The sequence below is a fragment of the Gouania willdenowi genome, chromosome 14 (genome assembly GCF_900634775.1).
Source record: "Gouania willdenowi chromosome 14, fGouWil2.1, whole genome shotgun sequence".
Classification (NCBI taxonomy): domain Eukaryota; kingdom Metazoa; phylum Chordata; class Actinopteri; order Blenniiformes; family Gobiesocidae; genus Gouania; species Gouania willdenowi.
The window spans coordinates 33254487-33279627 of NC_041057.1; the positions used below are offsets into that span (position 1 = coordinate 33254487).

At 38.9% G+C, this 25141-nt stretch overlaps 1 protein-coding gene across 3 annotated transcripts in view; it reads left to right on the forward strand.

Annotated features, from left to right (window-relative positions):
• amot (angiomotin) overlaps positions 1-25141 on the forward strand; it is a 56974-nt gene that overhangs the window by 31733 nt on the left and 100 nt on the right. For all 3 annotated transcript variants that reach the window (XM_028467100.1, XM_028467101.1, XM_028467099.1), the window contains 8 exons: positions 8256-8348; positions 8549-8694; positions 8781-8930; positions 12089-12285; positions 15351-15479; positions 17272-17507; positions 22450-22704; positions 24472-25141. The exon at positions 24472-25141 is cut by the window's right edge and continues 100 nt beyond it. In XM_028467100.1, the coding sequence (XP_028322901.1) occupies positions 8256-8348; positions 8549-8694; positions 8781-8930; positions 12089-12285; positions 15351-15479; positions 17272-17507; positions 22450-22704; positions 24472-24602 (1337 nt within the window). In that variant the 3' untranslated portion in view covers positions 24603-25141. The remainder of the gene's footprint in view (positions 1-8255; positions 8349-8548; positions 8695-8780; positions 8931-12088; positions 12286-15350; positions 15480-17271; positions 17508-22449; positions 22705-24471) is intronic.

Genomic DNA, 25141 nt, shown 5'->3' on the forward strand with positions numbered 1-25141 from the left:
CGCACACATCAGTCACATGACCTGGCATTCTAGGCTGTAGCGTCAAGACTTTGGAATAGCCTGCACCAGTCCCTCTGTGAGCTTGACTGTGTAGACTCTTTTAAAAAGCATTTGAAGAACGCGCTCTTCAGAAAAGCTTTTGGTTAAAATTATATTTTTACTTTTATTATTCTTCTATGATGTTGCTCCTGTTGTTTTAAATTCACCTTTGTTTGTACAGCACTTTGTGATTTTTTTACTGTGAAAAGCGCTATATAAATACATTTACTTACTTACTTGGGACAGGCCACAGGAGTGGACTAAACCAGTTTCACTTGATCGGGATAACATGCAGACGTTTATCAGGTATGTAGGGCCTTATCTTTCATGTTAAGGAATAATTTAATCCACCAATAAAAATTGAATCCACTGAAAGTGACACAATGTGAATGAAACGCTGTCATCATAAAGAGGTTGTTTAATCATTCCCCCTCCTGCTCCAGAGCTAAACATATGTCATATCGGCCACTCGCAACACCGACTAAACTGCCAAAAAAACTGTGCAACTCATCACGCACTCGAAAATACAGAGCCGAGCAGTTCCCGCTTAACTTTAGTGTTTGTGAAGCTACAACAGGGAGGGAGGGGCTGGGCAGCCTCCGTCAGCTTCACCTGCTCACAATGTTCCATATGAACAACATGTCATCAGTGCTACAGAAGATCTGTGGGAACAAGGTGTTTGTTGTTGTGGATGAGAAGTGGAAGGTACAGAATTTGAAAAAATGAAATGGAATTTGGGAAAAAAATAAAATGTATTTTATCGTGCCTTATGTAAGTCCTGTTAATGTTTGTCAGTTATTTCACCCGATGATGAAAGTGCAGTGCAGTGGAGAAAGAAAGAGTGTCTGGTAAATGGCTCATGGACCAACAAATAAAGCTAGAGAAGCTTATCCAGACCAAAAAAGGAAAGAAACAAGGCAAATGATGCAAACTGTTAAAAGGACTATAAAACCACGAGCTAACAGCAGTGGTGTTAAGTGACAAAGCAAATAACTGTACAAATGTTAAGTACTTTTACTTTAAAGGTGCAGTCTGCAACTCTTATAAAAGTAACGTTTTGTCATATTTACTGAAGCTGTCACAATGTAAGGACAGCTTTACATCAAACTAGTAGTTTGTGTGAAAAAAAGACTCATTGAGCCCCGCCCCCTGCTGCTTTTGCAGCCTTTGGCAGATTGCCAGAATGCACTGCGACCGAGCAAAAAGAACCAATCAGAGCCAGGATTGTGTTTGATGGGCTTTCTGACAGCTGTTGCTCACAGGCTCCGCCCCTTTCTCGGAGCTAGAGTGCCGTCTTTTTTACAGTGTTTGGTCTGGAGGAGTAGAAGATGGAATTGGTGACTTTTCCGCTTGAAAGGTAGATAATGCTGCTTGATTTACATTATGTTCGATTTTTAATTGTTACACAAGAACTCTGTAGTGCATGTGTTGTTCATGTGCACGCAGCAGCCTCTGTGTGGGCTGCTGTAAGTCACATTGTGTTGTTGGTGCTGCTGCTGAGGTGTTTGTACATAGAGAGAGAGAAGCGCTGCAGTAATATGCTTTTAACAGAGCATGTTATATTACTGTGATGTTGCTGTCAGACTAATGTTAGCTCCTCTGAGGGAGAGACTTTGGAAAGTTTGGAGGCAGGGCAAGAGAGCAGTGGGGAGGGAGGGGGAGAGAGGGATCTAAAAGTCGTGGACTGCACCTTTAACATCACAATTCTTCATATATATTTTTATTGTTTTTCACAAACCACAACTTGAGTGGTGTGAATATATATATGTGGGTTTTTTTAAGAAAATAGTGTATTTTGCCTTATTGTTCTCTTCAGAGTGTTGAAGATTGCCCAATTTGTGTTAAGATCAAAAAAATGTCTCTGGGGGAGGACCCCCCCCCAAGACCCCCCTACGATAGATTTTTTTTTTTTTTTTTTTGGTCACATTTTTTTATGCCTTTGGTGTTTGCATGTTTGATTTTTTTTTTTTTTTTTTTTGCAGATGTATTTGTGGAAAAATAAATTAAGTTCCAATTGTGGCAAGATTTTTGGCCAAAAATAAACGTGGGGGGGGGGGGGAACTAGTAACATTTACTTTGGTTACTATTTAATTTAGCTACATTTTACTTGTACTTGTGTATTTTATGTGTGATTTACTTGTACTTCAGTACAATTTCAATCAAGTAACAGTTCTTCTACTTCATCTCCACCAAATACATCACCCCAGTTATCGTCTCCACCATCACTAACCACATCTCCAATGTCAAAACCTGGATGAACAATACCGTATTTTTCGGACTATAAGGCGCACTTAAAATCCTTTAATTTTTTCAAAAATTGACAGTGCGCCTTATAATCAGGTGCGCCTTATATATGAAATTAACAACTGTGCTTCAACATACTGAACTGAAAAAGTGAGTGTATTGTTCTGTATTTTATGTGTTAAACCTGAACAATGTAGAGAGTTATTGTTAATGAGTTGAATAAAGTTAACAATAATAATAACAAACCGGTGCGCCTTATAGTCCGAAAACTTTCTCAAACTCAACAGCAATAAAACAGAACTCCTCATTGTTTGCCCCAAATCTCTCCTCTCCTCTGTCCAGAACTTTAACCTCCTCATTGACAGTCACAATGTCACCCCCCCTCCGTGTACGCAACCTCGGCATTGTAATGGACCTCACTCTCTCATACCGAACACACATCAACCACATCACTAAAACATCCTTCTTCCACCTCCGCGACATTGCCCGCCTCTGCCCATTCCTTACTCAGTCAACAGCTGAAATCGTCATCAATGCCTTCATCACTTCCAGACTCGACTACTGTAATAGCCTTCTCTCCGTACTTCCCACCACTCACCTCCAAAAACTGCAATACATCCAGAACTCTGCTGCCCGCCTCCTCAATCACACCCAGTCCAGAGAACACATCACTCCCATCCTCCAACAGCTCCATTGGCTCCCTGTTCAATACAAGCTCCTCCTCCTCACCTACAAGTCCCTCCATAACCTGGCCCCGCCCTACCTCACCGCCACCTTCGCTCAGTCGTCACCAACCGCCTCACTCGGGGGACCGAGCCTTCGCCATCGCTGCCCCTACCCTTTGGAACTCACTCCCACCACCCATTAGAAACTGGTACTCACTACCAAACTTCAAATCATTACTCAAAACCCACCTGTTAAAACTGGCTTTTCCATAAACCCCTTTTTGTGTTTTTGTTTTGTTTTGTCTTATTCCCCATGTGAAGCGTCTTTTGTGTCCAAAAGAGCTCTATACAGATTTGATCTAATATTATTATTACTTGAGTAGGATTTATCAGTACTCTTTACCGCTCTGCTATTAATAGCTCCAAAAGTTGATCTCTTCTCACCAATCTCGCAACTCATTTTTACCGTGCTATAGACCGGCTCCCATCCATCCTTAGCTGCTATGACAGTGCCACATGTGTTTAAATTACATAACATATTCTCCCTTTATTTACTATATTATTTATTTCTAACCTGTTTCTACTCAACAAGGGTAAACAGTGATGGCCACAACCTATTTCTCTGGTATTCAGATGCTAGGTTAGCACTGAGCTAATGCCTCCCCCTGTTCTTTAGACCAGGTTTGACATCGTAGAGTTCACCGGCCCTGATGAAAAGGGACTTAAACTCATAAACATGTCAGCCACTGAAATACCAACAACCACAATACATTTCTCAGGCAACATTAAATTGTGAAGTATTCTTATGCATTTTTCTCCTAAATACTGTTTCATGTAAATTGGGGTTTTTTCCTCATCACATTATTTTGAAAATAATAACAAAAATAATACATGAATGAATGAATAAATAAATAGCAGTGCTGGTGTTATACATACGGAAACAAACATACCTTGTGTTTTGGTATCAAAGACTGAGATTCTGTATCATTCAATGTGAGAATGTCAGAATCATTAAATAGCCTTGATGTTTAATCTCAGTCTGCCTCCTCTATAGAGTGAAAGAACTGATAACAGAGTTTAAACAGCAGAATTAATCAAACACTCAGTTTGAACAAACAGTTCAACACAAATTGTATGCTGATAGTTTTATTTCACCCCTTTTCATTGTTCCCATGAAGAAAGTATTTTAAGAAAGCATTTGAATCTCAGCCCTGCTACCTTTACTAAAAGAGTCAAATTTAGAAGTTAGAAGTAACCAACGCTCCTTTGAAGGAAGGTTTGATCTTCATTAATTCATCATCTAATTATTTTGCTAAAAAGCAAAACATCAAATATGTTGGTTAACAAATGTATGCGACCACCAACCACCATTACTTTGTTTATGAGATTAGCCAAATGACAGAAACAAAGATATTTACCAATGCTGTGATTATCTGCAGCTGTGATTTAACCTCACACCAGGTGGTGGTCTGATAAGTTTAAGATCTGCATGTTTGATGTAGGATCCACTAAAGAGACACCCAGACTTTAATCAACATTTAGTGAGAGTAGTTATCCTTTTCTGCCACAGGGTGGCAGGGTTGGTTCAGGAGTGGTTTCAATTGGGACACACTTTGATTCAGCGGTTGTTGGTTCAGGAGTGGTTTCAGTTGGAACACACTTAGGTCCAGCCGTTGTTGGTCCAGCCGTTGTTGGTCCAGCCGTTGTTGGTTCAAAGATTCTGAAGGTGGCCGCTGAACATGTTGCTGCAAATTGAAGGCTACCAGCAAAACCTGTAAATGCTTCTGTTCTGTTATATCTCTCCTTGCCACAAAAGTTTACAGTTGCACATCCTTCCTGTGGTCGTCCGTTGACTGTTAAAGAAACGAGTGAGAGTTAATCAATTAAAAATCTTCATTGTTCTAAAAAGATATTTTCTGAAAGCATTATTAAAAGTATAGTTTTACACTTCTTGGTTTCAAAATGAGAAAATTGCAGAGTGGTTGTTTTGAAGCGGTTTCTCATGTTTGGAATGTTCAACAAGTGGTTGTTTTGTATTTTACTGAAGCGTAATTAAGGTAATTTATGTTGGACAAGACTTAGCCAGACAATATAATCTATGACTAACTGCCTCTTTCAGATCTTTAAGGGTGTGCTCACACTGGCAACCAGGGCCGTTCCTAACCAGGTCTGTGCATGTGTGAAACCATGGGGGGCCATTGTCTGGCCTGCGTAGGTGTGAACCTGCGTAGGGTAACGGCCGCTGCTGGAAGAGGTGGTCCAAATAGCTTGCCAGACTGGCACGGTGGGCTGCGCATGCGCACACACAACTCGACCCACGCGCAAAATGTGATGACGTTGGTAGATGAAATAAAAGAAGTTAGATATTGTCATCACAGTGGATGTTCATCAAAATAAAAACTGAAAGTGATGGAGATAAATATGCTCAGATGGACTCTCTCTCACACACACACACACAAAAACTCTGTCCTAAACTATCTCACACATTAAAAGCATCTATTTACACTTACATTAATGTAAGTGTAAATCCAAGACTAGCTTCACAAAAGCAGAACGACATTTATTGATCCAGAAATTAAACTGATCTTACCTTTATAGGCTCAGTTTCCTCCTTTGTTTTCAAATCCCTTTGAGCCTCCATCCATGGTGGTTTTTATCGTCAGAGAGTCTTACATTTTCAATCAATCTACCGTTATTTGGTCTGTTTTAATCTCTCTCTTTCTTTCTCACTCACTTGGTTCTCTCTCTGTTCCTTGTGTCAATTTCGTCAAAACAAAGCGGCATCTTTAATGTTTCCTTTACATGTGAATAAAATTTCCGTAATTTATCGATACTGACGGTAAATAGCAATTTCTTATCTTTCAAAAACTGGTGGAATTTCTCTGATAGAGCAAATATGAGCAGAGTTACGGTCATTTAAATTATTATGTTGCGTTCAGGTGCCCTGGGAAACCCAGTCTGTTCGTATAATCCAGCTGTGAAAAGTCTGGGTAAATCTTGATGTATAGTTACCCTACGCATGTACTGTCAACAACAAACCCAGAGTCGATTAAAGGTGACGTAATGCCATACGCGTCATAAAATAACCTGATGAAGTGTTTTTCTGTGGGAACCGAGTTGAGCTGGTGGTCACGTTCGTTCTACCGTGCCAGAAAAGGGACAGGGAGTGGGGGATTCCTGCTGTGAGCTTGGAACGGATCGAGCTGGCAGTATGAGCCCAGAATACACCCTAAAAGAGCTCACTTTGTGCACCGTTGTGTTGAATCGTAGTAATACTTTTGGCAATAAAATAGACCGATGTAGAAATTGTCTGGAATTGTTTGAACCCACAATCAAATGTTTTTGATTCAAAATAAATGCTAACAACACCAAATCTGAGATCCTTAGTTGGCATGTGATTGTAGGGGTACGCGCCAAATTTAAATGATGTAGGCCACTAGGGGGCGCTACAAATAATGAATACTTATATCTCTTAAATGGCACGACCAATTGTTGCCAAATTTGGAGGGTATGGTCTTGGGTCCCTCCTGAGGCCATATCTTGAAGTTTTTCGCAATTGATCAAAGTGGGCTTGACTAATGACATCATAACACATAAATAAACAAACATTTATTTCTGCTGAATTATTATGTTGAGGGCAGTGAAATTTACAGGGTAGATATAGAAGACCACACAGACCACCCATACCAAAAATTGCGCCACTAGGTGGCGCTATAATTGCAAAAACTTATTGGCCTTTTACTTCCACAATTTATTTCACATCATAAAATTCATATCCACATGTTCCCGACATAGAGTCGCATTTTCTGACATAGGCCACACCCACTCCCACAGCACATTGCTCTTTGTAAGTCATGACATATCAAAAACCTACTTTTTCAAATTCATCTTTGGGGTTTTGTCTAATCGGCATGAAACTTGGCACGTAGAGTCCTTATTTGGACCTGATCTAAAGTTCAGCAAAACATTTTGTTCGGGCAAAATATTAACGAGTAAAATTTTCTAGTTAGCTAATAAAACGCAAACAGTTGCACATCTTGGTCAAAATAATTCCTAACACCACCAATTCTGAGATCATTGGTTGCCATGAGACTGTGGGTGTATGAGCCAAATTTGAATAAATTAGGCCTCTAGGGGGCACTGCAATTATGAGAAATGTATATCTCCTAAATGGCACAACCGATTTTTACCAAATTTGGTGGGTATGACCTTGGGTCGCTCCTGGGAAAGTATCTCAAAGTAAATCGCAATTGGTCAAAGTGGGCGTGGCTTATTACTACATAACATATAAATAAACAAACCTTTATTTCAGCTGAAGTAATATGTTGAGGGCTGTGAAATTTACAGGGTAACCATAGAAGAGCACACAGATCACCCATACCAAAAAGTGTACCACGAGGTGGCGCTAAAATGGGTGCAAATGCATTTTGGCCTGTAACTTTCACACTTTAAATCACATCTTTCAAAACTTCATATCCACCTGTTCACAGCAAATGGCACGTTGGCCTATGTCCTGACGCTCGCCACAAGTCCGTCATCCTTCGTGACGTACTTCCACGGGCTCTGCAAAACCTGTGGGCCGAGTCGCGCAGGAAGGCTTGGCCCCCTTTCATAACTGCTTGCTGTTCTAGTTGTTATTTTTGTAGTTGAAACAGATCTTTAAGAAATACTCGCTTGCAATGAAAGCTTAAGACGCAAAACGGCATGCATCAAAGCCGACCTACAAACATCTGAACCGCGGACCAAACCCTTTTGCTCCTAGTCTGAAACCGGCTGCGATCAACCCGAAAGGGGTTGTGGATCGGTCGATAGGAACCCTATTGTTTAACGAAACAGAACTCAACGGCGGCAACTGTTTTTCATTTGTACGCCTTTGACAGAATAAAAAATAATTTGCCATAGACTAAAAAGAATGGACGTGACGTCCTGCATAGTTCTTACTCAACATTTTTTAACCCAACATACAGCGCTTAGGGGCGCAGCTGTCTTGCAAATTTGAAGTCATTTAGAGCCAGAGTCTGCACAGTAAGGTCCTGCGGGAGGATCCCTGGTATCATGCCCCGTCCATTTAGTGTACTGCCCAATCATCAGCTGTCAGTCATCGTCATAAATGACGTTAAATCCCAAGATTGCTTAATTTATGTGTTAAAATACAAAGATTTTTCTGGGGGAGGATCCTCCCAGACCCCCCTTTGATTAATTTTTTTGTCACCTTTTTATGCCTTTGGTGTTTGCATGTTTGATAGAGAAGTGACGTGTTCTGTTATAGATGTGTTATATAAATGTGTGACATGTGCTTTGTTATAGAACGAATGGAGACGGCAAACAAACAGCTGGCAGCTAAAGACTGCGAAGGCTCTGAAGACAACCGCAAAACCATCTCCCAGCTTCTGACGCAGAGTAAGACACACACATGCGTACAAAAATTCTAAAACAATTACTTTAAGCTTCGTCTGACTAAAGCCAGTTTTGCCATATTTCAAACAATTGAAACAAAAAAAACCATTAAAATTAATCTTTAAACTTGCCTACTTCTACCTAATTTCTTCTAAATGGAAGGCCTTATTGTACATCTTCTGACAATATGTGGTTTTGTTTAGATAAGGAGACTGTGCGTGAGAAGGAGAAGCTGGAGATGGAGCTGAATGCACTTCGCTCCACCACTGAGGACCAGAGACGACACATAGAGATCAGAGACCAGGCCCTCAACAACGCCCAGGCCAAGGTGGTCAAACTGGAAGAGGAGGTGAGACTCATTTACATTATTAATAATTAAGTAGTTGTTGATGGACTAACATTAAGCTTTTAAAACGTGTGTGTGTGTGTGTGTAGCTGAAGAAGAAACAGGTTTACGTGGAGAAGGTGGAGCGGATGCAGCAGGCTCTGGCTCAGCTCCAGGCAGCCTGTGAGAAGAGAGAACAACTGGAACATCGTCTTCGCACCAGACTGGAGAGAGAGTTGGAGTCACTGCGCATGCAGCAGGTACTGCCATTATCATTAGGATTAATAGGATCACTATGACTATGGTGAAACAAAACCCAGACAATTCCTTCATTACTGTTTTAATGCGTTGTTCTTGCACTAATCGAAGCACAATCACCTGCCAGGAACATAAGCTGCACTTTAAGAAAAAGTAAGTCACCTGTATTTTTTCACTGTATTTAGGAGTTGGAAACTTTTCTTATATTTTTATTTTATTTTTTTAAGAAATACATATATTTTAGTTAAATTTTCATGGTGATAAATTAAGAAACGTGCAGTTTATTTTAGTTTGTAAGAAGAAAATATAATAGCTACAAAAGAAGTCTTAACAATTTAAACATCTGTATTTTGACTGTTTTTTTTTTTTTATTTTTTTTTTTTATCCAAAATATGATCTGTATTCAAATTGAAATGCATCATTGCAGCTTTGATTTGAGGTTTTTTTTTTTTTTTTTTTTATCGGAATTTCGAATAGAATCGTTGGTTAAGTGCAGGGGTGGGCAACTCTATCACAGTGGGGCCTCAAACATGTGATTTTATCTGATCCAAGGGCCACATTATCAACATTCATGTCAGCATCTATACTATAATGACAGAAAGGTCTCTGTGTGTGTGTGTGTGTGTGTGTGCGCGCGGCAAATATCTCCCCGACGCGGTGTGAGTTACACCTGAAACTTAGTCAACGGCTTCCAAATACCCCGAGTGTGTGCATCTGTTATTTTGGAGTAATTTGGTGAAGCAAAATGGTCAAAACGTTAATTTTATAGTTACGGCTCCCTCGGTAAGAGCGCAGTATTGAGTGCGCTACCTCCGGTTCCGGGTTCATGACGTCACCGTGTCACAGTTTGTTTAGGTTAATGAAAAAAAGGTCAATAATAAAAAACGTTTTTCTACCGCTAAAAGTCATTTAAGGAAATATTTTATGGTTATTTAATATCATTCCAATGGTTCCAAACTTCCTTTGAATCTCGAGTCACTGACTTCACTTCCTCCTTCGTCTCCATGACTGTGGGCGGTGGCTGTGCTGACGGTCATTAACCGACCATATCGCAAACATTCTGATTCTTCAGACAGAGGAATGTTTGTGTTTTTGTGAGCGGATGGGTCCACTATCATTATTGTTTGTTCTGTGCAAGGGTGAGTGTTTTTTATTATATTATTCTATGTCCTAAGAAAGATGCTAGCAGCCACAATGTAAACACACGCACACACACGCATGCACACGGCTGAACTCACACAGAGCCGTTTAGAGAGTTGCTACTTTGGTGTTGAAAAACGTTTATTTTTCGCGGTACTTCCGTGTCTCTCTTAACAACCTGCGACGGATTATGTGCAAGACGTGTGAGAGATAACGCACGGAGGAGATGGATGTAGACACACACACACAGTATTTATAATAAAAACATACTAAATGAGTAAAATAAAACAAAAAAACTAAATATTTAAAAGAAATGCATATAAATATACAAAAAGGCTCCAAAAACACACAAAATTACTCCAAAAAAAACAAACCACAAAACATACATTACAGAAAAATACACCAAACAACAACGAACAAGTCATGAAAATGACTCAAAATACACAAAACTAAATATTTATACAAAAAAATACACTAAAATGACAACAGAAATGCACAAAACTACACTAAAAAAGACACAGAAATACACAAAATGACTCCTGAATCACACTGCAATGGCAACAAAAAACTATACTTATACAAAAAATGCACAAAAACAAACAGAAAGATACAAAAATACAAATGACTCCAAAAAACATACATTACGAAAAAAATTTAAATTAAAAAAAAAAACAGCAAACATTTATGCACAAAAAGAGAACAGAAAGATACACAAATACACATGACTCCAAAAAATATACGTTAAAGAAAAATACACCAAATAAAAAAATATAAAAGTGATGATGAAGTCATGCACATGTCTCATAGAATTAAACCAGGGAAATTGCACATGCTATTTGACTTTGCACTTGCAAATATACCCCTTCATAATGCTACAGAGTATGTTATTATTATGCCCATAATTGTCAACTCTACTTAAGCTCCCACTATATGAATACATACTTCCGACGGGCACTGTACTAGTTCACAATAATGACTGATTTGAGCATTAATAAAGGAGGGAAAAGGGTTTTGTCTTTTTGTGTCTTTGTCTGTGGTTTTGTTTACTTGTCATTTTGTGTGTTTTTGAATAATTGTGTTCTTTTAATAATTGTTGTGTTCTTGTTGAAATTGTGTATTTTTCTGAATTTTTTTTGTTGATTTCTGTATTTTCCTGTAATTTTGTGCAATTTTGTTGACAGTTTGTGTGTCTTTGAAGCTATTCTTTAACAAGTTTTTTGTGTTCTTATCCCCCGTCACAAAGTGGAAGGGGGATATAGGTTTGAGCTCCGTCCATCCGAGTTAAAGGGGACAGCTTTTCTTAGAAGCTGTTTAAGATGGGATAACCACATTTGGTGTGTGGCTTCAGGGTATCAATACCTTGATGGAGTTTGAAAATGAGAAGCGTGCATTTATTTTTTAGAGAGTTATTGCCCTTGTGCCATTTTTTTTTTACTTTGTTCCAGGTATCTTCAAAGGGGAGAGCTTTTCTTAGAAACCATTTAAGATAGATAGTAATTTTATATTCTGATGTGATAATATTTTCTTATGTATACATCTAAGTTCATAGATTTAGGACATTTAGGAAAAGGTTGTGAGTTTTAATGAGAACCATTTTGGGGGAGGATGTTGACGACTGTCTTGTTGTTATTTTGTTTAAGTGGTTGTTGTGTCTGTCTTTGTTGTCATTTTGTGTTTTATGAGTCATTTTGTTTTTTGTTTTTTTTTTGTGTGTGTACTTTGTGATTAGTGTGTTTTAGGAGTTATTTTGTGTATTATGTCGGGCTTTATATTCCTTCCAATTTGAAAACAAGGAGAGACACTTTTACTGCAAAATAGTGATACAAAGAGTAAGCACTGTTTGCTACAGGATGGAACTCTAACAAGTGGTTATCATACTGTACATTCATTTATCCTATAATATGATATATTTTAACTGCAGTGTGCAGGTTTGATTTTGTCCAGTTTCTGTCTCAGATTAAAGCTAAACCCCTACTTTAGTTCATTTGATGATGCAGTGTCTCTACTCTAACTCTCTCAGCGCCAGGGCGGCTCTCAGAGCTCTGGAGTGGTTCCATCAGAGTACAACGCCACCGCCCTGATGGAGCATCTGAGAGAGAAGGAGGAGCGAATCCTGGCTCTGGAGGCCGATATGACCAAGTGGGAGCAGAAGTATCTGGAGGAGAGCGTGATGAGGCAGTTTGCTTTAGACGCTGCAGCGACTGTTGCTACTCAGAGGTACGTTTCACTATGACTCAGCAGTTATAATACACTGCAGTACAATAGTCTTGGCTGCATCCCAAAAAAATTACAATATTCCTGTAAATTCCTGGGACAAAGGCTGTACTCTATTGGCTGATGAGGGTTCCCTTTAAATATCTGAGCCAATCAGAACGTGCAGGGAATGTCTGTGGTTCAGATGAAGGTTTAATTGAAGAAAAGGAGAAAATGCAGAGGTTTGATCATGAGTTTCTACACATGTAGTCCCCTCCTCACTGCTCCACGTCTGCATTAGGGGTGCAACGGTACAGGTAACCCATGGTACGGTCCCTACCTCGGTTTTTGACCCATGGATTTAGTATGTTTTTTTGTGCATATAGGGAACATTTTTTCTCCCAAAAGTATTTCTTTATTTTGCGTCTCACCAGAAACTGCATTTTGCAGCAAATATTTTCAAGTATCTCTTTTCTTTTAAGTTAACGGTTCTTAAACACATTTTTCAAATGGTAAACTGCCTCTTGTTCCTTGATGACTGAATACACTGAACAGTAGTATGCAGAGCCGGATTATATAAATGGACTACACTAGGGAGACTGTATTTTTTGGGGACCCCTCCATTGATGTTATTTATGAATTGAAATTTGAAACTTACCAAAGGTACTAATAAGAAATTAATTCACATTTTACTGTTGTCTTTGGTTACAAGTTGATTTTTTGTATGCCAAAATAAGTCGTGTCGTGTATTAAACAGACAATTTTTCATTATTATTTTTTAGAAGTTATTACCCAGCTCTATTAAATGCTAATTAATTGTCCTTTTCTTATCCATTGCGAGTGTCATTGTTAAGGCAGTAGTAGCAGTACATCACCAATAGGTGTCAGCATTGCTATATAAACAGCAAATGAGATAAATGTAAGCTATTGCATTTTGCAGAAAACCTTTAATAAATGTGTTGTTTAAATTGAATAGTTAAAATAAGTAGTCAAATATTCTTTAATTAACACTCACGACTTGAAACCTTTGATCAGGTTGAAAAACTGTTGGGAGAAATGGGATTAGGACTTTCTGAGAGAATCTGGGAAGAAGCTGTGGGAAATATACACTCTTCTTCCATTTGTTTAAGACACACCGTGATCCATTTCAAGGTTATGCATCACCTCCACTGGTCCAAAATCAAACTATCTAAGATGTTTCCTGGTATTGATCCCTTGTGTGACCGTTGTAGGCAAGCACCAGGCACTCTTACACACATGTTTTGGTCCTGCCCAAAACTGGATGGGTTTTGGAAACTGATATTTTCAACATTTACAGATGTCTTAAAAACGTCTTTAAAACCCACTCCCATAACGGCAATATTTGGGGTCATACCACCTGACTTGCATCTCAGTCCTCGGGCCAAAACCATGGTTGCTTTTGGTTCTCTTTTCTATTTTTCAATCTGTTTCGATTTTTCTATTCTCTATTATGTTTTTTGAACAATGACGTCACAGTATTTGCAGCTGAACTGCCAAATTAGGACATCGACTCCAGGTCCAACACTTCAAGCAATCCACCATTTTTATTTCTCGCTTTTATTTTGTAGTCCAAGCTCAAGGATGCAGAAGTTACGAGAGGATAAGTCAAAATGTTCGGTTGTTGGATGTAGTAACCCACACGCTTCATTACACCGTCTCCCAGCATCAGAACCTTTTCAAAGTGCCTGGTTGAGTTTTATTTTTCACGGAAATGTACCCACATCTGTGGGTAAGGTCATTTTTGTGTATGCGAAGCACTTCAAGGATGACTGATTCATCAACCTCCACCAGTATAAAGAAGGATTTACAGTAAGACTTTGTCTGATTGAGGGTTCAATTCCTTCTATCTTTGGAGATGACAAACAGATCACTTCGGTAAGCTGTAAATAACGCTAAAAAGTGTGATGATAAGACGTCCCTGTCATTGTTTTGTTAGCATTAGTAGTTGCACCGTCTTCATGTGTTAGCGATGTGTGCTCGTTTTAGATCCTTGATGATATGGCCTACGTGGTTTAATTTAAGTCTAAAGTTTTCATTAGTCATTTCATTTTGCCGTTTTTGTCTCCGAAAAGACTGTATTAAAATGTATTTTGTGACGTTATCTTGGCGCTAGCGTTAGCTCGGTGCTTGTGTTAGCTCACTTGTTAGGGTTCTGCAGGTTCATCATCTTCATTTTCATCTCACTCCGCTGGGTCAGACTCTGGCTCAAACATGTAAAGCTGGATGGACAAGTCTTCTGTTGTTGACATTTTGTAAATAATGTGTGAATAAACATTTTCTGCACCGCTAAATAATCGTATCTCTTCTATCAAACTACAAAAATGGCCGAACAGGGTGGAGTTGAACCGAGTGTCACCTCTGCAACCTGGAGAGGGGGCGGGGTATGAAGTGTCTCATTTGCATTTAAAGAGACCGCACCAAAACGAGTTGCTCTCAGAAGCAAATCAGAAAAGGGGTAGAAAAGGGGTGGAGCTATAATAATGAGGAATTCAGACCCAAACATTGCAGTTCCGCTTTATATAGACCATAACTGTAAGATTTATATCTAAAAAGGAAGGATTTAAAAGCATGATTTGTCTCCTTTAAGTGACGAAACACCACATTTTTGACAACAGAAAACATTAACATTAACTCGTAGGGAAGGCTTTACCTGCTTTGACAGGGCCATGGGTACGCGCACACACAATGATGTGAGTGTAAAATAAATGAATAACAAATCCAAAAACCCGAGGTGCACAAGGACGTATTGTTCTGTGCAGTGGACTGAACGATTCAATGTTTTACTGAGTACCGTTGCATCCTTAGACTGCATATCAATTTGTTACAGCTTTTTATGATCCGTTTTTAAATTAGGTGTAATGTACCTGACTACATGACTGATGGAATTAGAAGTTAACCCATTAGTAATGAAAGACAATGATAGCATAGAGCAATATATTGAAGTATGTCTATATGTTTTCATTAAGATGAATCAGTCTTTATCTCCAGTATTGTCACAGAAATGAACTGAATGAATGAGGTGATTATGATTGTGTGAAGTGGTATTCTAACTGAGTATTCCTACTCAGGGATACGTCTGCAGGAGTGATAAGTCACTCCCCCAGCAACAGTTACGACACATCGGTCGAGGCTCGAATTCAGAAAGAAGAAGAAGAAATCCTCATGGCCAACAGACGATGTCTGGACATGGAGAGCAGGTGAAGCACCCTATGTTCCCTTCACTTCTTCATTTATGGAAACCTAAAACATTCCCAAAGTAGTTTGTTATGGAGGATTAAGTCTGCCATAATTAAAAATAAATAAGTATCTATATTTATATCCACAGATATATGCCATAAATAAAGCACTTAATACCTAAATATATGACATATGTTGTTTTATTTATCTATTTATTGTACTATTTTTTATTTATTCATTCATTCTTTCAATTTTTATTTATTTATTATTTCATTTATTTATGCACACATTTCAGCGTTCACTTTTCACCTATTGGTTGATCAGTCCAACGTCCAGCTCATATGTTGCTGAGGAATTGCTATAAAAACCACCTGTTGTGGGTTTGACTGTCAGTGACAGAGTGTTTGGGGGTCGGCTATAGAACAAACGCCGATCAACCAATGGGCAAAAAGTTCAGCCAGTGTGGACAGCCCCCTCATCTGCATAACAATGTGCATTGTGCAATATATTACAATATATATATTAAGTTATTTATTTATTTTTAAGTATGGCAAAGTCCTTTAGAGGATCAAATTCGGCCTGCTCGAGAAAGTAAAAATGATAGAAAAAAGCCCCTCCAATGACAAAAATTCAGTTAAAATCCACAAGATTTGAAGAGCTTATTTTAACAAATGACACCAGTCATTTTTAATCTCAAATTGTTAAATGAAATCTCAATTTCCCAAAATCCAGTTTAAAAATTGTATTTTTTTTTTTATTATACATACTAAAATAATGGTATGGATACAGGATTTCTAGCTTCTGATCCTCCTAAGAGGGGAACATCAGCATGTTCTACTGTCTGAACACGTTATAACATATGAAATGCCCAGATATGTTGTAAGTTCTTTTTAAGCGTGTTCATCTGGGCCTAATTAGATTGAATTGAAACTGTGAAAGTTTTTGTTTAGTTTACGCTTTGATAGGGGACAAGGCCAAAACATCACAGCAAAAATAACTACATGTAGGGCTAGCACAAGATGGGAAAAGTTTGTATATATTTTCATCTTTTTTCTGAGCACTGCACTGCCCCCTAGAGGTAGTTCTTACTAGTTCCTCCGATAGAAAGTGCACTATGACTAAATAACCTAATTTTTTTATTTAGTAAACACCATATGGACAGTGTATATTGCTATTACAAAGTTTTGTCCATTTAATTCATCTTTATTCATTTTATTTTTTTTATTTCAGTGCATTTTAAAGTGCTTCTTAAAGTAAAGATATAATATTATGTATTACATTTTGGTTAATTTATTTACTTTTGTAACCCATAGGCTCTATATGTTGTACAATTTTGTATTTAAATAAGTAGTAAAAGTCCCACAGTTAAAATTTATAAAACAAGCCTGCGTACGACATGACTTAATCACTTAGTTGTGACTTGACTTTGACTTGTAACGTTAAGACTCAGACTTTACTCGAGACTTGCATTTAGTGACTTACTCCCACCTCTGGTAGATAGGTAGATAGGTAGATAGATAGATAGATAGATAGATAGATAGATATCTTTATTTCAGACTGGGGGTCTATATAAACAATACTAACAAACACTAAAACACAATTTTTTTTTTATTTTGAAGATAGTATTTATGGTTGGTGTATATAAATGTCTGTTTTCAGATATGTGTGTGTTTTAGTGGTGAGTATGAAGGTAAATGGTGATAATTGGAGCACACTGGGTGCATTAGTGGGTCTTTATCACATGATCAAACCAAACTAAATCCCCATCAACCAGTTGGTGTTTAAAGCTGATGTCTGTTGTTTCTACTCCAGGATAAAGAATCTCCATGCTCAGATCATTGAGAAGGACGCTATGATCAAAGTTCTTCACCAGCGTTCCAGGAAAGAACCGGCCAAGTCTGACACTCCCTCGGCCATGAGACCGTCCAAGTCCCTGATGTCCATCTCTAACACCAGCTCTGGTTCAGGACTGCTGTCACACAGCCTGGGACTCAACAGCTCCCCAATTACTGAAGAACGCAAAGACTCCAGCTGGAAGGGAAGTCTGGGTAAGAACCAAACACCTCCTTAACCTAGAAAATAGAGTTAATAATTCATTATTGATTTATTATTTATAACGAGGAGACGCACGATTCATAAACTTTACATTATCACTCATTAACACACTAATGTGTCCACTCAGGGAACACCCTCTATTACATCTGTCTAATTTTGTGCAGCCCCCTAAACAAATCCTAAAAAAGCAGTTTGAAGGAGTATAAAGCCTGACATAATACATAAAATAACTCCCAAAACACACAACTCAACAGTAAAATGCTCAAAGTACAGAAAAACACACAAAAAGTTCCAAAAATACACAAAATGATTCATAAAATACAAAACAACAACAAAGACAGACACAACAAACACTGAAACAAAATGACTACGAAAACAAACAAAAACAACACATTACAGAATAGCTCCAAAGACACAAACTGTGAACAAAATTTCACAAAATGACAGAAAATACAAAAACACACAATGACTCCAAAAACTGACAAAACCACAAATACAAAAATAGATCAAATCCATTTCCCCCTGTATTAATGCTCAGATCATATGGCTTCTTACGTTTTCTCCATACTTTTAAACCAATTGCAGAGCTACTGATGTGTGCGCACATACGCAGTGTTCAAACAAGAGTGTGGAGAAAATGTAAGAAGCCATATGATTGGCTGAAAGCAAACACACCTGATTGGCTGATGAATCTATCAATCAGTTTTGTCAGCCAATGGTGACGTTCATTGACCCGCGACGTCAGGGCAGTCTCAAAATTCACCGCACACTTTTCTCTCACACATAGAAGTTTCACAGCACAGAAGCAGTTTGTAAATGCACGTTCAGCAATTTGCATTATCTGTGGATTTATATTACAAGTGTGCCTCAAAATAATATTTGTGAAGTAGAGCGTGTGCATCTCAGAATTTATATTACAAGTTTGCATAAAACATATTTGCGAAACAGATCGTGTGCATTTGTGAATCTGAAATACAACTGTGAAACAAAGCATGTGCATTTGTGAAAACCCTCCAAGAGTTAATTCATTATGATACTGTTCTGATTCCATACTTTAGCACTGAAAGAATATCTGTAATATTACTTAGATATCTGTAAAAGTCACATTTTTCTGTTAGCTCTGTCTGCTAGCGCATAGCATCTCTTCTTCACTGCTAGAATAGCTGCATGCCAACCAACCACTGGGTTACTAGCGCCCTCTGCTGGTCCAAACAAATATCTGATGTAAATACAGTACACTGACTGTTTTTGTTTTAAAGTCCAATTGTTTAGGCACAAAATACATTTTCAGTTGCACTTTTAAAAAGAAAAAAAAACTATTTTGCAGTTTTGCATTGTTTACCATAGAACCAGAATTTGTATGAATAGGCTTCTTGTAAGGCTTGGTATTATTTTGTTATTTATTTCATTCAGGATTTATGTTTAGTTAAACTGCATTGTTTTGGATAGTTTATCGAGGGATTCTTTTGACAATGAAAGATACAGGAAAATATTACAGTATTTTTCAGTCATCATTTGTCTACAGCACAGTTGCTCATTGCGCGGCTCGTTACGCTATAATTGGCGGCTTGCATTGTAGCTTACAGTTTCACAATGCCCATTTGCCTTTGATAAGTTGTAATAGATTTCACGCAGCTGAATCACGGAAAGCGCGAATGAAAGTGGGACACACTGTAGCCGTGGTAACACAGCCAAAACTTGACCGCGGCTCACGTCTGCAGGCAGGCAACGTATGCTGCCTTCAAGTGCTATCGTAATTATGGTTAATACCAAACATATTTTAAACTTAGTGTCGTTTTATTAAAATACTGTTATTATTTGTTTTTAACTCCTGAGAGCAGATACTAGCTAGCAGTCTAAAACATTTTAACCAATAGCAGTTCAGGACAGACTGGGTCCGCTATGGTTCACTTCACTATGACAACAAAAGCACTTGAACACGACGCGCTGGACATTTCCACTTCACATGAAGGCAGCAGTAAGCTCCGCTAGCTAGCGTAAAACACAAAATGGACCGGTTTTTAATAAAAAAGGGACAGAAATGAGCTCAAACACCAGACAGACAGACACACAGTGTTGGAAGGAATAGTGGAGCAGATGAGGAAAATGAGTCTGAGGAAGCAGCAAACAAAAATCAGCACAAAGACACCGGAGAGGGGACGAGCAGACAAACGGCAGGTGTAACGTTACCCAGCAAGAAACGGAAAATACGAAGCATACAAGATGAGCACAGGAAATTTCAAGATAAGTGGACAGATGAATTCTTATTTGTTCTGCATGGCATGAACCCTCTGTGCTTAATATGCAAACAAACCCGTGTCGGTTTCAAACGAAGCAACTTGGAGCGCCATTTCAAAACGGCGCATCCACAATTCAATGAAAGTTATCCGTCTGGCAGTGAAATAAGAAAGAAAAAAATAGCACATCTCACTGCTTCACTTTGTGAGCAGCAAAATCTTATCCACCGGACAACTTCCACTGCAGAGCGTTTAACAGAGGCGTCTTATGAAATAGCGTGGATTTTGGCGCGGGCTAAAAAATCCTTTTCAGACTCAGAAATAGTGAAAGACTTTTGGCTTCAGCAGAAATACTCTTTACAGACTTTGACAACAAGGACGCCATCATTAAACAACTAAAAGGGTTACAGCTCTCTGATTCAACAATAATGAGGCGAATGGAAGACATCGGAAAGGACATACGTGGCCAGTTGTTGGCTGATCTGCGTGCTGCACCTTGTTTTAGCATCGCAGTGGACGAAAGCACAGACGTGACTGACGTTGCTCAGCTGTGCACTTGGGTGAGGTTCCCGAAAGAAAACTCTTTTCAAGAGGAAATGTTGTGCTTACTACCACTCTGTGGCCAAACAAGAGGTGAGGATATTCTTAATGCGCTTGTAGTATTTTTTGAGGAAAATCATCTCAGCTGGTCCAAACTTGCAAGTGTGTGTACTGATGGTGCTCCAAGCATGCGAGGCAAAGAGAAGGGTCTTGTTGGCCTCATGAAGAAAAGAGATGAAATCGGCAATTTCATCAGCTTTCACTGCATCATCCATCAGGAGGCACTGGTGTCAAAGCTCAGAAACAGTGAATTCCTAAATGTGATGCAAAGGGTTGTGCATGTGGTCAATTACATTGTTTCAAGAGCACTACACCACAGACAGTTCAGAGAGTTAATCCAGGACTATGACACAGAGTACAGTGATTTAGTGTTGTACAGTGAAGTAAGATGGTTGTCCCGTGGAAGGGTGCTGGAGCGGTTCCTGAGCCTCCTTCCTGAAATCAACAGTTTTTTGGACACCAAGGGGAAACACCAGCCAGAGCTGAAAGACCCAAACTGGATCATACAGCTGGCCCTCCTTACTGACATTACCTGTCACCTGAACACTCTCAACTTGCAGCTCCAAGGGAGAGACAAACTTCCAAGTGACATGCTGAGGGCAGTCAGAGCATTCGAAAACAAAATAACTTCTCTGTGGATACCTGACAGAGAACTCATCCACTTCCCTAAACTCAAAGCAACAACCACAAGGGACCCATCTCTGCAGCAGCACTTCAGCTACAGCAGATTTGTTGAAGTTTTGGAGGAGCTGAAGGGTGAGTTTGAATCCAGATTCAGTGATGTGACTGAACATAAGGAGATTTTCAATTTTATTGAAAACCCCTTCCATGTGGATGTGTCCTCCCTCACGCCAACCATCACACAGCTCTGCCCTGATAATCGTGCTGCTCTGGAGAGTGAAATAATTGAGCTGCAAACAAATAACATTCTCCAAGTTGAACTCAGAGCAGGTGTTGGCCACTTCTGGAGTTTGGTTTCTGAAGCAGACTTCCCCACTTTGAAACCACTTGCACAGAAAGTGATGCCTTTCTTCATGAGCACATACACCTGTGAGTCAACATTTTCGACCATGAACATTATCAAGAGGAAACAGAGAAACCGACTGACCCATGCTCATCTTGAATGCCTCACTGTGATTGCAACAACAAACTACAAATATAACATGAATAAAGTCAAGGGCATGCATGCCAGTTTCCGCTCATCCCAGTATTAAAATAAATCTGGTCTTAAATGAAAATGTATTGGCCGTGTTATTTCTTTTTTGTGGGATGTCCAATTTACATTTGCAAAGGTGACTTAGTATGTTGTCGTAAAAGTGGCTCGCCTTTTGATTTTGCACTGCCAATGTGGCTCTTGTGAAAAAAATAGTGAGGATCACTGGTCTACAGTCTCATTTTGTAAAATAAATCGTGAGAGAATCATATCGTGAACCCAGTATCGTGAATCGAATCGTATTGGGAGTTGAGTGAATCGTTACATCCCTTGATATTTCAGATTATATCAGTGGAAAGTGTCAAAAATTAGCTTTTAGCCCATTTTCAGAAATGTGTAGTTTTTTCAACACGGTGGACGTTACAAACCTTCGCGGCCGTAATATTATTACGTTACCTAGTGGAAGTGATTGTCAAAACGAACATGATCGCCTTTCTCTAACTCCTTTAGGAAGTCTCTTAACTCCTTGGATGACATCACGGTGTTAAGGAAAAGTTGATAGGAAAGGAGATAGGAGGGAATATTCGGACCCACCCCTGGTCACTGCAAGGAATTGTGGGTCAGCATTGTGGTCTCCTTTGGTAAACGTTTCCTAGGCTAAAGGATATTATAAAGGAAACATTGAGCCTCCGTGCTTTAGCTTTTAGAAAATTTGAATGCTCCTTATCATGGCCACCACTTAAACACTTCCGGGGGTTAAGGAAAAGTGGATAGGAAAGGAGATGAGAGGGAATGTTCAGATACAGCCTAACTGTCTTCATCTGATCCGTCTCTTCTTTTCTCCAAACCTTTGAAATACTTTCTTCTCCATACTCGGAGGTTTATGAACATAAAGCTGTTTTGCTGCCATGTTTCTGAAGACTAACTGGGTCCATGTTCCTCTAGGTGTTCTACTGGGGCCTGAGTATCGCACAGAGTCTCTAAGAACAGAATCTATCTCCTCGTCCCCCTCCCCTGTACTTCCTTCAACCCCGATGGCTGCAGGCCACTCCAAGACGGGAAGCAGGGACAGCAGCACGCAAACAGACAAAGGTCAGAACCAGGACACCAGTAAACCCAGTACCCCCGCCCTGCAGAGCATGACACTGCCAGCACGCTTGTCCAGCCCCAGCCCCGTCTACATTCCTGACAGAATAACAGGTAACAGCCTTAGAACGTCTGATTCTCACTTTAAATTACACACCTCATTGTTTCTAAGAATCTTTTCTATTTATTCTGAAGCTTTTGTGTCAGAACCAGCAGGAATATATTCTGTAGGTTTGGATCCAGCATCTTATGGATCCTCCACTGTTTATACAAATGTGGCCTGAAACCTTTGAAATGTACTTTTTAGTAGATCTATGTCTAACAAAATACATTATTATTCACCATAATCATTTTATTGCATTTTTAAAATAGGACTACTTCACAGTTTTAGAGCCTGTGTTCCTCTATCTTGAAATCATGTGATTGATGATGTCACACTGTCTGTAAACATCCCATTGTTTTCTATTGGAGTGAAACATTCAGCCTGATTTTTCCATTATTTAGTAGCTTTTTTAATCAAAATTAAACTTGTGCTGCGTTTGGTTGCTATAATTCAGTGGTTCTCAAACATTTTAGGCTCGAGTACCCCCTTTGTCTGACTACAACATTTTGCTAAGAATACCTTGAAAAAGCAACTATAGAGCATAATGATGGAATATAGAGTGATAACCGGTGTTGGGCTAAAACCCCAACGTTGCTTTTGACAGTAGCTAGTACTCTAATGTAATATTTTTTAAAGAAATAACGCTGTTACCGTTACAATAGTGTGCATTTGTCCTTCACTTTGCTAGCTGCAGTATATTTCCTGTTTACAATGGTGCTACATATTTTTGCGAGATGCCGTGCCAACCTCCGTAAAACACATGAAGAAGAAGCATTGTTGGCGTGTCTCTGTTTATATATGAAAAATGTGGTTACAATGGCAGTCATTTTGGTCTCGTGGTTACCAAGTGTCAGTTTGATGCATATCTCCTTTTTTATACACGTCCAATAGACCCTTTAATTGTTCGTAAACATTGACATATTTTGTTGGGCGGGGCTTAACCTGGAGGCAAATCACCATAGACATATATAAACACTAGATGACTTACCCGTGTTGTTATACAATGGGGAACAACGTAGCAACGTGGCGGCCATCTTACCTCAGACAGCTGGTCCCGTTCATTACATCGATGTCACTGGTGCATATACTATTTAAATAACCCTAACTTGCTCAATTTTCAACCAATTTTCAAACGGCAAGCAGCAATTTCAACATGTAGAAGCATCCTATGTCATACCTACGTATAATAAGGTTTGTAATGAGGCAAACTGTTTGTAAATCAGTCAATATTAAATCAAGTTAAGGGTATTTTTTGTTTAAGTTGATCAATCACCTTCCAACAACGTCAGAATGTCAGAATATCAGTTGTCTGAGGTAAGATGGTCGCCGTTGTCGTCGTCTATTGTTTATCTATATCTATGCTTTAACCAGCTGCGTTTCCTGTTTTTGCCTCCAGCCACATCACTCGTGACATGGGCCTTTAAGGGGTCTATTCACAGTACTTTAGAATTAAGCAAATAAAAATATAAAAACAATAGTGGCAAAGTTTCATACAGCTAGCCTTAAAAATGACCGGAATATTGATACCCAGAAATGTCCCTTTTGGTCACAAAAATGCTCCTTTTAAAAAAAATTGTTTTACAAAGCTGCCCAAAATGTACTTGATATTTCTGTCTTCTGAGGCTCTTGTATCACATATTCATGAGGTGAGTTCAGGTTCAGGTCTAGCACTAATGCTAACGCTAACAGGTTGACTGAATTGTTCCATTTGTTCTGCAGAGTTGCAGTCTCTATTAAACCTTCTAATATTTCCCTGTGTGTGTTTTTTTCTACCGTAGATGTTCCAGTATTCCAGAGCAGCACGTTGGAGCGGAGACTCCCCATCCACAGCTACCAGCATCCTCCTCCTCCTCCTTTAGCTCCGCCCACACAGGACGTAGACTCAGATATGGTAGAGATCCTGATCTAACTCTAACCCCGTCATCATTCCCTGCCAAAGGAAATAAAACAGAACTATTCATGGACTACAGTTCTCTAACATTCCCCACAACTGATTATTGTCAACTTTAGTTTATTACCAACACAGAACTGTTAATAATAAGGAGATAAAAGTTCTTTGACTTTCAATAAGATAGACTTGCATAAAACTCATTCCAGACCTTTTTATGAATCTTAAACTTTGCACGACAATGATGCCTCGTGCAAGAAGTGAAAGTGTCCTTAACAAACTTTGCTGAATCATGCTTATTGCAACGAGACCAATTGATTTATTGAAGTGTTGAAAAAGAAAAAAAAGCTTAAAATCAATGATGATGTTGAGGGTTGGATTTGTTGGACCAAATGTTCTATTAATCCTTTAATAAGGTGTTTTTCATCCCATGAAAGGTGATGTATTTATTTCTACTGTTTTATTATTATTATTATTATTAAACATAGTTATGGCACTTGGATAATAATTATTGATGGAAACTGTAACAATGCTATCATACATGATGAAAACCGTTTCAT